Below are 14,208 nucleotides of genomic sequence, written 5' to 3'. Positions count from 1 at the left end.
AGATATTTTGTGGAAGTTCCGAAATTATGGCATCCACGAAATTCCCCAATATACTAGGTAGTGTAACCCAAATTACCGAAGCACATGAAATTAGTTTGTTACAAATCTTTACCTGGATGATTCAAATTCTCTACTTCATTTAAAAAATTTAAATAACCAGGTTTTCCTTTTCTTAAAGTCCTTCTGATACGAGTCAACATTAGGGAAAAGGATCAACTTTTACCATCCTAACTATTAGGATAAAATATTAAACATTCTGCTCAACTTAAATAAGGCAGTTTAAGATACAGCACACTGATAATGTAATCACATACACTTGGCAATAAAGTGATTGGCATCTTTATTGGAAGATGTGGGCACAGAATTATTTCCTCAGCGTGAAGCATTTGGCTAAACATTTGTCAATATCCTTTCCTGTATAATTTAGGAAGAGGGGTTGAAAAACAGAAATCAAGGAACCTCCATCAAGTGGCAAAAATCAGGTCTGAGGGAGGCAACGAGGGTAGAGCATTGTGTAAAAAACCCCAAATCCTCTGCCTCAGAATACAAACAGCCCAGGAACCAGGTTGATATCTATTAGCACGAGATTGGCTTTCTTCCAATTAGCTCAAGACAAAGTGAAATATTGGCTTTCCAAGTGAGTCCCTCCAGTCCAGTGATATTTGCACATCACACTTGGGCCTTTTGGTTACAAATCCACCTCCTTAAGGAGTCGTGTGAAAAAGCAAGAACAATCAATAAGAAAAAACCCTCCCAGCAATAAATCAGCCACGTGGAGCTGCTGCTGCGGCAGCGGTAGCCCTGACTTCCTGGTTTGCTTCCTGCAAGCCTTGCGGCTGGGGTCTCCGGGTAGTGGGTGTAAGAAAAGGAGGGGCAGCCGAGAGCGCCTCTCGGTCCTCTGGGCGTAGAGGGGTGGGTGGCAGCGGGGTGGGGGATCCCTGGAGGGCACGAGTGGTAAGGACAGAGTTATGGCCCATAATTAAACCAAAAGTTTGGGAATCTGGAAGCTTTAAGAGCTGAGCAGTGGGGCAAAGGCTAAGGACCAGACCTGGGGAAAGTGTAAGTTAGTTCTAGGGTAACAGGGAATTGTGAAGGGGGGTTCTTGGGCACAGTGGTGAGAGAAGAAGGGGACTGCGGACCGGGAAGGGGATAGGTACACAGAAAGCAAGCTTCGAAGAGCGAGGAGCGAGGCACAAGGGTCGGTTGGAGCTCTGCGGAGGCCGCCGGAGGGAGGCGGGGGGAGCGGCGGCGGCGGAGCGCGGTCCGAGCCGGCGAGCCGCGGGGAGGGGGCGGAGGGAAGAGCCCGGGGGAAGGTAGAGCCAAGGGGAGTTCCGGATCTGGAGCTGGAAAGGGCAGGCAGCGGAGAGGGCGGCAGCCGAAGCGGTAGGGGTGGGGGAGGGAGGAGGTGGAGAGCCGGAGGAGGGGGAAGGAGGGAGGGGAGAGCTGTGGCGGCGGCTGCGCCGGGCTCTGTGTCTCTCGCCGGCGGAGGAAGATGAGGCTGAAGATTGGGTTCATCTTACGCAGTTTACTGGTGGTGGGAAGCTTCCTGGGGCTAGTAGTCCTCTGGTCTTCCCTGTCCCCGCGGCCGGACGACCCAAGCCCGCTGAGCAGGATGAGGGTGAGTGACCCGCCCGCCCCCTCCGGCGGCGGCGACCTGCAACTTGTTTTGTTTGCGCGCGCGCGTGGCGGGAGCAGGGGCGGCAGGGTCGCGGCGCGGCGTTGCGCTGCAGCTCCGCAGGTGGTGCTGGCGCAGCGCGGGCCGATCTGGGGCGCCGAGCCCCGCGCACCGGGTCCCCAGCTACCAGCCGCCGGCCCGCCCCCTCGCCGCCCCTACCTCCCGCGCTTCCCCGCCCCGGGGCTCCGCTGGCCGCGGCCGCGCTCCACGCCGGGACTGCGGGGCGGAGCGGGAGGAGAACGGGGGCCGCGGCCGCCCGACCCCCGACCCCAGACTCCTCTGTGCGGGGACCGCCGCGGTCGCGGCCGGGGGACGCCGGGTTGGTCCAGGCTGCGGCCTGTGGCGCGTGCAGGCCCGAAGGAGGCGAGATGCTGCCGCTACCATCACCGCCGTTCGGGACCAGGCCCCTCGGTGTAGTCTTCCCTCCCGCCACCGCCCGTCCGGGATGCTCGCAGCCCCGGGCTCCCCCGGCCCGCCTGCCTGCCGGGAGTGGGAGGGAGATGGCGCCCCGCCTCCGGCTCGTACGGAGAGCGCCGCCTCCCCCTCCCAACTCCGGTCGCGGGGAGACGGGGTGCGATGTGCGGCGGAGGCCTCGCCCTGGACCGGCCCTTCCTCTCGCTTCCCCGGCGAGGGGAGGGACGGTTGGCCCCGGGTGGCTGAGGGGCGTCCCTTCCGGCTCGGGGGCCCCTCCACCGCGGTCCACGCCGCGCGGGGGAAGTCTCTTCTTCCCGAGCGGCGTCGCCCTCCCGCTCGCTCCCTCCCGGCGGCTCTGTCCGCGGGACGTGGGGCCGGTTCCTCTTCCCGGGCGGTGGCAGGGCTGCTCGGGCCGGAAAACTAACTTGTGCCGGCGCCCCGCCGCTTGGCGTTGGCTGCCTGCTCGCCCAGCCCGACGCCGAGGGGCGCCGCGGCGCGAAGCTCCCTGCTTCTCCGCTGGGACGCATTTGTCTGCCGCCCAAGGCGCGAGTGTTAGCTTTGACACTCCCTTGCTTTTGAGGGTTTAGTCAGGCGCCTCGGAACGTTAGTTACCGCGAGCCGCGCCGGGAAGGGGCCGCGGCGACTGCGGCTTCGCCGACCCAGCTGGTTGGCTGCGTACCGGCCTCGGCCCCCCGGCCTGATCCGCTCCCAGAAGAGAACCCGTCGCACCCCTCCCCTTCCTCATCCCGGAGCCGGGAGAGCCCCCTGGGCCAGCTGCCCTTGGCGGGATGAGACAGGGCGTGAAGTGAAGAGTTCAGGGCCACTGAAGCGGCCCAAGGGCCTTGGGAGGAGTTGTGCTCTGTAGTAAATAGTACCTACTTGCGTCTGTGTGATCTCCTTTATTAACTTAGCACTAACAGCATCAGGAAGTTGGGTGAGAAGGCTCTCTTTCAAGAAGAAGAATGCTAGGAAGAGATTTCCGTATCAGTTTCGCCCTATATGATGAAATTAGATTTACCCTTTTAAGTTTTAGTATTTTTTAGACTTCACTGCCGTGGAATCTCTTTATGGTATCTAGAGTGGATTCCTATCTGTATCATCTAAGTTAATGATAATGCAAAGTACCAAGTTTCCCTCTTCATTGTCTTTGTGGTTTCAAGCCTCTCGGATCTCATGGACCGATGGTGACCTCTCTTTGATTTTGCTTTCAAAATGATTGATAAGAGATAACAATATTGCAATGGAGAGTAATTTAAGTCATCAAATGGCCTTTTTCCAGAGAGCTGGAAAGGCTAAAGCCCCACTTTCTGGGAGAGAAACTGAGGACAGTTTGACAAAATTTGCCATATTCAGAATGTCTTGCAGTTCAAATGACAAGTCTTTTAAAGAGGCGGTGGAGGATCTGTACCAAAGCCTCTCTCTTTTGAAATACCTTATTATAGTGGATATATAATAAGTGCCCAGCCACGATGCTAATCGCTCAGTAGCAGGTGGTGATACCTGACTTTTGGTCCAACTTGATAGTTTGTCATTGGGTCCATCGTAATTTCTATCATTTGCCAAAGACCGAAGCTAGCTTATTAAGACTTTTAAATGTAATTAACGTTGAAAAGAATGATCACGTATCAGGAAAGCCAAACCATTTTATTAATTTTACAGACAAACGTTAACCTAAGCAATTTAAGGCATAGCTTATAAATCATTAAGAGCATAAACAAGGGACTTTTGCCTCCTTTTACTAAGAACTGTCCTAAGAACTTCTGAGATCTAGCTCTAGAAGAACGTTGCTTTTGGGGAAGATTCTGATAAGTACTCAGATTTTGACTCCCTCCCTTCCCCCTTCTGTTTCTTTTCCTTTGATTATGATTGCAGACATCTCCACCCACTGTGAGACACCTGCTTCTCCTTTAATGCTGATCCACATGTGGGCTTTTTGGATCCCTATAAATCCCTGTAAATGGCTTGAAATAGGCTAGAGCAATCTACCAAATAAAGGTTCTGCCTCTACTCTGGCAAGCTTGTTCTCATGGCTCCACCCTGTGCCACTTTTTGTCTTGTATTTTCAATGTTCTAGGCAACAAAGTCTGTAGCAACCTGGTCCTTTTTCTTTTTCTTTTTTTTTCTTTTCTTTTTCAACCTGGACTACTTCTTTATATCTGTCCAGCGGATGAGGTCATTATTGCAAAACATATTACCCACGGTCAGGATGAGAGACCCATTTCTTTTTTTTTTTTTTAATATATATATGTTTTACTGTTTATTTACTTTGGAGAGACTGTGAGTGGGCGAGAGGTGCAGAGAGAGAGAGACACAGAATCTGAAGCAGGCTGCAGGCTCTGAGCTGTCGGCACAGAGCCCGACGCAGGGCGCAAACTCACGGATGGTGAGATCATGACCTGAGCTGATGTCAGTCTCTCCACCGACTGAGCCACCCATGTGCCTGGAGAAACACATTTCTTCTTTCCTTCCTATCTCTAGGCCTTTTGCCGTTTCTCTGAGGTGAATGACGTGAAAGGTAATCTTACTGTTCAAATTGTACTCTGTTGTGTTTGACTTGATTTATTTAACATTTTTGAGTGCCTACTATGTAGTAAGGCTAGTTGTTGAGGAAATATGCCTTACCCCAAGCTCCTAGATTTTACAGCTTTGTGGGGAAATAAAAAACACATTAATAAGACTACACAAATCTGCAAATAAAAATTAATACTACATGCTGTGAAGAAAAGCCATAGGGGATAAGAAAACAGGAACTTGATCATAAAAGTCTTACCTGAAGAAATGACTTTTGAGTTGAAATCTGAAGATTTGAACAGATAGTTGTTGATCTGATAGTGCGAGGAGGGCATTCCTGAGAGGGAGAAGTATGTGCAAAGATCCTGAGGTAGGAGAAAGTATGGTGAACTGAGGGACTGGAAGAAGACCAATATCATTAGAACACAGAGAGTAAGAGGGAGAGGTGGAGTGAGGATGCAAAGGTAGTATGGGTCTTGTAGACATGCTAAAGATTAGGCCTTTAGAGCCACAGGAAGCGATTGAAGGATTTTTAAGTAGGGGAGATGTGATCAGATTTGTGTTTTGGAAAGATCATTCTGGCTGCCTGCAGGAAGTAGGAATTGATTTACAGCCAAAGCAGATAGTAGGAGTCCTGTTGGAGGTTATAATAGTTCAGGTGGGACATGATATTGCTTGGCTTGGCCGGGTGACAGGGGAAGTGGAGAATTGATTCAAGAACTACTAAGGTGCAAAGGTGTCAGGACTAGGTGATTGGTTGTGGGAGGGGAGGAGAAGGTGTCAGGAGGTTTAGGATGATGGATTACTTGCTACACTGAAAGTTCTGAGGACAAGCACTCCTACATTTTTGTTATATTTTATGGTGATGGGAAGGCTTGCTTTTTTTAGGCTTTGTCTTCTGGATAGTTTCAGGTCAGCATTTATTAAGGCCATCTGTTTAGTACTTGCAAAGTGCAGAGCATTCCTTTAATTAAATTATAGTATCTCCAGACCCCATATCCCAGGTTTTAGCCGGGAGTGTTTCACGTTGAATCCTAAGCCTCTGACAGTAAAGGTTTGTAATGGAAATATTGAGAGATCTTCAGTGGTTTGGTTATAGCAAATTCGGCGCTGATGAGAAGCTGCAGGTGTACTGATGAACCTATGTACTGCATAGTGGGGCTAATTCAGGAATCATCCCTGGGCTGAGAGGTTTTAGGTGATAAGCAAGCTAAGACCCTTTGAAAGGAGTATTGCTTGAATGAGGAGGAGTGACCGAATTGATTACCCAGTCACAGTCAAGTTCTCCCTTACCAGACCCTTTATCTCCATGGTGATTTGTTGCAACCTGAAAGAGTGCCCTTGACCTTAAGATTTTATTCCAAATGAAAGCTCCATTTATGTTATTAGGAATGGAGCTATCACTTAGGAGAAGTGTAGCGTCTTAAGTGGTCACTGTTGTCTCACTTCCCCAGTGGAAATGCCTCAGAATTGGTTTTTGTTCTGTTTTGCTGTCCTGCCTCCACACCTGCAATGAAAACTCCCACATTGCCAAGACTAAGAAATCTGAGGTTTATAGATCTCCTGAAATTAATGCAGACTTTTATGTACATGTGCTTTCTTCTGTGTGGGGAATCAGAAGCTTTCACATATCCCTGCGAACCACTGACGAGTCCCTTGAAGGCAGGATTTATGTTTCTTGGGGTAGCTCATTCCATGAGTATCTCCCCCATCTACCAAGGTGCTGAAGCATTCATTTATGTCTCCCCCTTTAGGTCTGGGCATCCTAGAAATGCACAAATTCCTAAGAATTCTAAATCTGTGGATTTTGTGGAAGTGTTGCCCACCCAGTGATCAAAGGTCAGGCATCAATCCTGTTAACTACCACAATCTTCACCTCCCTTCCAGGAAGACCCCATTGGAGAATACCAAGAATACCTCAAATAAAAGTCTCTGCTGTAAAGGGATCTCATTCTAGTTAAAGAAAAAGGTGCAGTACTCTCACAGCCTGGTTTCTTTCCTTTCTTCCTTAATCCAGTAGCAATATAAGGAAACACTAAGAGGGTTGTCACAGAATATGTTTTGTTAATAGCCAGATCAGTAGGTGGAGAAGGTGGAGAATAGTCATCCAGGGAGGGCACAATTATCAGAAAGGGAAGAATGAAAACTGTTAAATAGCGGTTGAATTTGGATAACTATTTTGTGACTGAGACTGGCTGCATGGAATGGGAGATAAGCTGTAGGCTATGATTTGGTTTTGGTATAAGCTGTGTTAGATCAGCAATCGCAAATTGGAGGCAGAAGGAGAAAGAAAATAATGCAACGTGAAAAATCAGAATTCTGAGCTCGGACCATTTGTAAACAGAATATTTGTAAATTCTAACTCGAGTTAGAAGAACAGCAAGATTTGAGTGGCTCTTGAATGGAGGAGAATGATTGTGATCACTTGACTTCCACCTAGATCGTTGTCTTTGTTCGTGTTTTGAATACTGACTTTTCATCCCTGAAGAATGAATGTACAATCTGGCAGAAGGAGAGAAGTGGTTAAATTAAGAATTTAGAGTTTCTAGGATAAAAAGGACATAGCTTGAGTCTATGGAAGGAATGATTTTATAGTTGGATTTTGTATGGTGGAAGAGGGGGATGGGCGAGAGGGTGAAATACGTATTAACGATGTGGACAGAATCCTTTAAGAATTAGGATATATATATTTTTTTATTTTTATTTTTTAGCGTTTATTTATTTATTGAGAGACAGAGCATGAGAGGGAAAGGGACAGAGAGGGAGACACAGAACTTGTAGTAGGCTCCAGGCTCTGAGCTGTCAGCACAGAGCCCGACGCGGGGCCCGAACCCACCAACTGTGAGATCATGACCTGAGCTGAAGTTGGAGGCTTAACCGACTGAGCCACCCAGGCGCCCCTAGGAGATGTCATGTATTTATTGTTTACTAAATGCCATCCGTGGCTCTAGACATTAGAGATGTTATACGGTACAGTGGAGAGGGTAAAATGTATTGACATAATAAAGATGCTCCTCAGGTCTTGACCTAATAACCACACCGTAGGTGTAATAATTGCAGTTTTCTTTTGATATATAAGGCTGGTTAATCTATAAGCCTTTTTACAGAGGCTCCGAACTTCCAACCATCCATTTGCTCAAAATAATGTGTTGAGGGCTTTCCACAAGGCACTGGGCTGGGCAGTGGAGATGGAGAAATGACAAAAGGACACAGACTCAGAGCTCTTCTCATAAGTGAGATCATCTGCGTGAATATGTAACAGTCATAAAAAGGAAGTTCTCGCACGGTTGTGGGAGGCGGATATTCAGAGGCAAGAAGCAGGAGCATGGCGTTGGGCTAGACCTGGGTGGCGGTGGGATTTGGGGGAGAGACGCAGGGAAGAACATTGTATACTGAAAGAATATGGTGAGACCAGAAGAAAAGTCTGGTTTTTATTGGAGAAAAGCGATGGAAGGTAAGATTGGGAAAGTAAGTTCGGGCCACATTTTGAAGGTAGGCCAAGGAACAGGGTTGGGGTGTCATTGATTCAGCACTTAGAGGAGCTTTTTGGAAAGCTTGGAGTTGAGGGGGTGGTGACATCCATTTACTTACCAACTCTCAAGTATTTCAAATATTTATTGCTTGTCTACTAAGTACCATCTATTGCTCGAGGCATTGGAGATACCATTGAGCAGCAGGTAATAATAGCAGCGATAATAGATAACATACCTTGAATCCTTTGTGCCAGGTAAGCATTCTACCTGTATTATGTTGTTTAATTGTAACAACAGCCCTCTGATGCAAGTCTGATGTCATCATCACTTTATGGAGGAGACCACTGAGTTAGAGAGGTGAGCTCTTTGCCTGAGGTCACTTCCTTAGTAAGTGGTAGAGCCAGATTCAATCTCCCATTTTTGGACCTCAGAGTGATGCTCTCTGACCAAACACCGCAGGTTTTAACAAAGTAGACTCGCTTAAAGTGTACTACATTGAAAAGGGGACATAGAGACAGTAGGGAGGTAATTTCAAATAAACACTGAAGACAATACAGGATAACATGAAGGAGGCGTGGGGATCATGCAGGGAAGGTCAGGAGGCAGTGGCTGAGCAGAGGCCTAAAGAATAAGTCTCTAATGTGATTCTGAGGGAAGAACGTCCTAGGCAGACGGAACAGGAAGTGCAAAGCCCCTGAGGTTGGCATGGTGAGTTTAAAGGGAGTACAGTACTTGATAAGCTTGCAGATGTAAGCAGGGCCTTGGATTGAGTGATAAATTGTATGGCCCTCTCACTCACTGTGTGGTCCTAGATAAACAAAACAAGTAATGACTTTTTGGGCAACAGGTTGCAGTGGTGAGGCAAGAACTGTATTAGCTAAGTCCGCTGGGTTCTGTGGGATCACAGAGAAGGCCGCATCTAGTCCGTAAGACTGGATGCAGTCAGACCCTTAGAAAGGGCATGTTGGAGGGACACGTGTGTGAGGCCAGAGGAATGGTATGTACAAAGGCACGAAAGATTGAAGCAAATCCTGGGGAATGTGTGGCTGGAAGATGGGATTCGGGTGTGGAAGAATGAGAGAGAGAACCCTAGAAAGACCAACAGAATCTGAACCCTGGAAGACTAAACACTGTGAATGGCCAGAGCTGGGCTGTGGGGAATAATCTGGAAACAGTACAGGCTGAATTTCAGTGAGGAGAGAAATGTTTCATAGGACATGATGAAGCCTAAGATAGGAGAGGGAACAAGACAGTGAATCTAAGGAGAGAGATTATAAAAGTAGACTTAGCTGGTGGGAGGAGGAAGCTTTGGATGGACCTAGAAGGGGAGGATGCTGATGCCTTTAAGGAATAGAACCGTCTAAAGCAGGGTTTTTCAAATGTCAGTAGGCCTCACCTCACCTATAGGGTGTGTTCAAGTATTTGCCTCCTGCCCAGAATCAATAGGCCTGAGGTAGGGCAGAGAATCTGCATTTGTATCTAGTTCCGCCATTGCTGGTCTAGAGGCTGTGTCGATTTGGAGGCTGTAACACAAAACTTTGGTTTGGGCATGTAGTATTTGTAGGGGGGAGGGGCACGTCATATTTTGTAGGCGGTGTCTACCAGGTAGACAGAGCTCAGAATAGGATCAGGACTGGATGCAAAGTATGCAGATCAGTGGTAGGAATACGTCTGAAGCCTGAGGACTGGATTGGTAAATGAAGGGCATATGCACGGCTAGAGGAGAAAAACATGGGTAGGAAAAAAGAAACCTGGAAGATGCCTTCCTTCAGGTCCTGGGAGAGGGAGGGATGAAAGGAGGCATAGGCTGAACTAGAATGATTTAGAGAATATTGCCCTGGAGAAAACACTGGGCAAAGATAACTTAAGGACAGGACCATCAGCAATTTCAACGTTTATTTATTTTGGGGACAGAGAGAGACAGAGCATGAACGGGGGAGGGGCAGAGAGAGAGGGAGACACAGAATCGGAAACAGGCTCCAGGCCCTGAGCCATCAGCCCAGAGCCCGACGCGGGGCTCGAACTCACGGACCGCGAGATCGTGACCTGGCTGAAGTCGGACGCTTAACCGACTGCGCCACCCAGGCGCCCCAGCAATTTCAAATATCGCAACATTTGGGCGAGACTTGATCACAGATGAGGATGCCGTAAGTGGCTGCGGAAGCTCCTTCACCTGCCTGCTAAACTAACCTGTACGTAGTCCCGGGGTCTAGGGAGGGGCTGCAGTGGCCTCTTATACGACGACCCAGGAAAACTGGTTCAGAAGGAAAACAAGTTCGAGTGTCTTATGAATAATCACCTTCACTAGAGGAAAAACACAAAAAGAAGAGAAAAGGTTTTGTTTTTGTTTTTTGTTTTGTTTTTTTGAGACCTCAACTATCAAAGAGGAACTTGAGACATTTGGATTATATCTGCTCTGCCTTAATTAGGTGCCTCTCTACACCCCTCCTGCACTGTGTGTGTACTTAGACGCATCTGTACATATATATTTTAAGCTAAACCATAATCATGTGGTTGTGGTAATATATACTTCCGTACACATTATATTAAAATGATCGTAATTCATAGTAGGCATTTTTTGCACCTTTCTGGTCTGGAATCCAGTAACTTCTAAACAGCTGTGACCAGAACAGCATTTAAAAAAATTTTTTTTAACGTTTTATTTATTTTTGAGACAGAGAGAGACAGAGCATGAGTGGGGAAGGGGCAGAGAGAGAGGGAGACACAGAATCGGAAGCAGGCACCAGGCTCTGAGCCATCAGCCCAGAGCCCGACGCGGGGCTCGAACTCACGGACCGCGAGATCGTGACCTGAGCTGAAGTCAGACGTTTAACCGACTGAGCCACCCAGGCGCCCCCAGAACAGCATTTTAATATTTAAAGTTGGAAAAGAAACTTTATCCATGGAATATTAAGTGGTTTTTAGTTGTTCATACGTTAATTTGCCTGATGTATAACTAAAGGGAAAAAACAAATAGCAAATTCCCTGCTCAGCACTTCAGGTAACATTTGGTTTTTACAGTGAGGTCTACTGTTTAATTCTAGTTCAGTCCTGTGATCCCGAAAGCAGTGCAATTTCAGTTCAGTAACGTGTGCTGCGGTTACCCAGGGCTTAAGGCTGCTTTGGAGAGGGAAGGACTAGCTTTCAGTTGCCTCATTTGCTAAGAATCCTGAATATTTCAAAATGAGAAATGTTCTCATTTCTGCTCCATTATAAATTCCCTTCTGGGCTTGGTAGCATTTTAAAGCGTTACTCCCGAGAAGCATTTAAACATGCCAACAGGGAGACCTGATTCAGGTCACCGACTATAAGAACTAGTACGCTGAAACTTGAGGAAAAAAAATTAACTTTGCATTATCTAATTAGGTTTATAGAATTGCTGCGGAGCAGCCTGGTTTCCCAAGTCTAGAAGGTACAATTAACTGCAGTATTATATCAATACCAACTAGTCTGCTAATAGGCTTCCAAGCAAAGCAATTGGAATTTGTTATCACCAAGGATATTTTAAAATGGGTGAATTAAAATTAAATCACATACTGTTGGGAGCAGTTCTGTAGGAGAATAAAATAAATGACCAAATCATTTTTTAATCTTTTATTGAGTCCCTGGGTTTAAGAATACATTTGGGCCTCAAGAGGTACGCTACTTTTCTTCAATAGTAAACTTACATGCTTCATGATTATCTGGCTTAAACATAATTTTAGCATTTGTTGTTCTTACCTTTATAAAATATTTTACAATATTTATTAGCACTTCAGTATTGAGGTACTTCAAAAACTGCTTTGGAGGCGCCTAGGTGTCTCCGTCGGTTGAGCGACCGAGTTTGGCTCAGGTCATGATCTCACAGTTTGTGAGTTCCAGCCCCGTGTCAGGCTCTGTGCTCACAGCTCAGAGCCTGGAGCCTGCTTCTGATTCCGTGTCTCCCTCTCTCTCTGCCCCTCCCCTACTCCTGTTCTGTCTCTCGCTATCTCAGAAATAAATAAACATTAAAAAGAAAAAAATTACTACTACATGTTCACTGGTAATGTTAAAGAGTAAGCCTTAAGGAGACATTAACTGAGAAATTGCCAAAGCTTTTTTTTAATCACTCTTATGAGAAGGTGGGTGTGCCATGATTTTTATTTTTTAGATTGTCTATAATTATCCTTTGACTTGATTTTCTTTTTAATAGAAACATCACACACACACACACACACACACACACTGGTTGATAAGGTTGATAAGATACTCTTTTTGATGTGAGCAAGGTTTACAAATAGCTTTTACAACTGTATGAATGCCTAACTCCTCCAGCTAGAGCCCTTGATATCAAACTAACCCATTGAGTCTAGCTATTGAAGTGAAACAGTAGTCCTAGGTTCATAATGTAGTGTAAGAGACACTTTTGAACAGTTTCATAGAATTTTAAGAATTAACACTTGTTGAAGTAATATCATTACAATATCTTTATGCTTCTGAGAATTTCTTTTTTGATAATTTTTTTAGAAGGCTAAATAGGAAAAAAAATAGAACAATACCAATTTATATTCTAAAAAAAAGTCCTTAAGTCATGATATTTGAAGTGCTGTAGGGGTTCTTTGTCAGCACTTACTACTGCATTTTAAATTTTATTCTGTTGAATTTAAAGTAAATATTTCATATACATTTTATTAGCATCTGTTATTGGAAAAATAGTTCTCTTAAAACCCTTGCAAAAACCAAAAATGATCAGTATACTAAAGTGAGTCATGTAAATGTCGTTTTGCCAGATTATATCAAGGATATCTGGATAAAGATGTTCAGATGCAGAAAACTGGGAAGAAGCATGATCTGTGGGTTCCATTTCTCTTGAGACATATAGTTTATTAGTCAGCTGTGTAAACATTTCAAAAATGACTCAGGAAAAATCTAGTAAGGGCTAAATCAGTTAAGAATTTTTTATTTGCTTGATTGTTAAAGGCAGCTATGGTACATATCTGTGATGGGAGATGTTTGCTTTGAAAAATTTACCATGCAATATATTGTACCAACTGGAGTTTTTTTTTGTCGATAACAGCCCATGTACCTATGCAATCAAAGGTTCACTTTAGCCACTTCAAAACTGGTCTTAAGCCATTTTCTCAAATAGTTGGCTTATTAAGTATAGGTTTTAATTATGCTTACTTGGGAGGACTTCCATCCAAACCTCTCTGGCAATTGAATATTTTGCTATGCGATTCTTGTTTTTTTTTTTTTTTCAAGTATTAATTTAAATTCTAGGGGCGCCTGGGTGGCGCAGTCGGTTAAGCGTCCGACTTCAGCCAGGTCACGATCTCGCGGTCCGTGAGTTCGAGCCCTGCGTCGGGCTCTGGGCTGAGGGCTCAGAGCCTGGAGCCTGTTTCCGATTCTGTGTCTCCCTCTCTCTCTGCCCCTCCCCCGTTCATGCTCTGTCTCTCTCTGTCCCAAAAATAAAATAAACGTTGAAGAAAAAATTTTAGAAAAAAAAAAATAATAATTTAAATTCTAGTTAGTTAACATATGGTAAAATTGGTTTCAGGTGTAGAATTTAGTGATTCATCACTTACATACAATACCCAGGCTATGCAGTTCTTATTAGACAATTTGATCATTACCCTTCTTAAAATTTAATCTGACAGGATTAGTCTTTTAATCTTTAATACAGTAAGGTATCTCCTATGTAAGTCAGTATTTGTTACCTTTACAGTCTGTTTGCAGGGTTTTACATCTTTTCTTTTGAAAGAAAGCGTTTAAAACCTCCTGTTCAAAAGAGTGCTAACTCTTGCCAGGGTGATTTGAAATGAATAAAAAATCCATTAGATTTTTGGCAAATAAGCTCTCAATTATGGTACAGAATAAATGACTACAAAGTGCTTTTTAGAGTAATGGAATGGAAATGACTGAAATCTTACTACATTACACATGCAGGGTTTTTTACTATTGTTGAGTGTTTGGTTTTTTAAAACTAGAAGATCACTGTCAAAATTGGAAATTTTGATTATTTAAAATACATAGTTATATTTTAACTTTTAAGCAAAGGATTGGTGGAATGGGGAAATATAGGCATGCAGTTTCATTTACTGTTGTTCTCTGTGATGGTCTCAGGAAAGTTGAAGTCCAGTGTTTGTAAAAGAAGGTTGGGGAAGAGTATTGCCATTG

The 14,208-nt window shown here is 45.4% G+C and overlaps 1 protein-coding gene across 2 annotated transcripts in view; it reads left to right on the top strand.

The window, feature by feature from the left end:
• Positions 1-933: 933 nt before the first annotated feature.
• The window catches only part of GALNT7 (polypeptide N-acetylgalactosaminyltransferase 7), a 149,593-nt gene continuing 136,318 nt past the window's right edge, over positions 934-14,208 (top strand). The window contains exon 1 of one of the 2 annotated variants that reach the window (XM_045462955.1): positions 934-1,618. In XM_045462955.1, the coding sequence (XP_045318911.1) occupies positions 1,493-1,618 (126 nt within the window). In that variant the 5' untranslated portion in view covers positions 934-1,492. The remainder of the gene's footprint in view (positions 1,619-14,208) is intronic. The other variant, XM_045462965.1, reaches the window with a different exon arrangement.

Source organism: Leopardus geoffroyi, chromosome B1 (genome assembly GCF_018350155.1).
Source record: "Leopardus geoffroyi isolate Oge1 chromosome B1, O.geoffroyi_Oge1_pat1.0, whole genome shotgun sequence".
NCBI classification, from domain to species: Eukaryota; Metazoa; Chordata; class Mammalia; order Carnivora; family Felidae; genus Leopardus; species Leopardus geoffroyi.
This window is presented reverse-complemented; position numbering and strand designations above follow the sequence as displayed.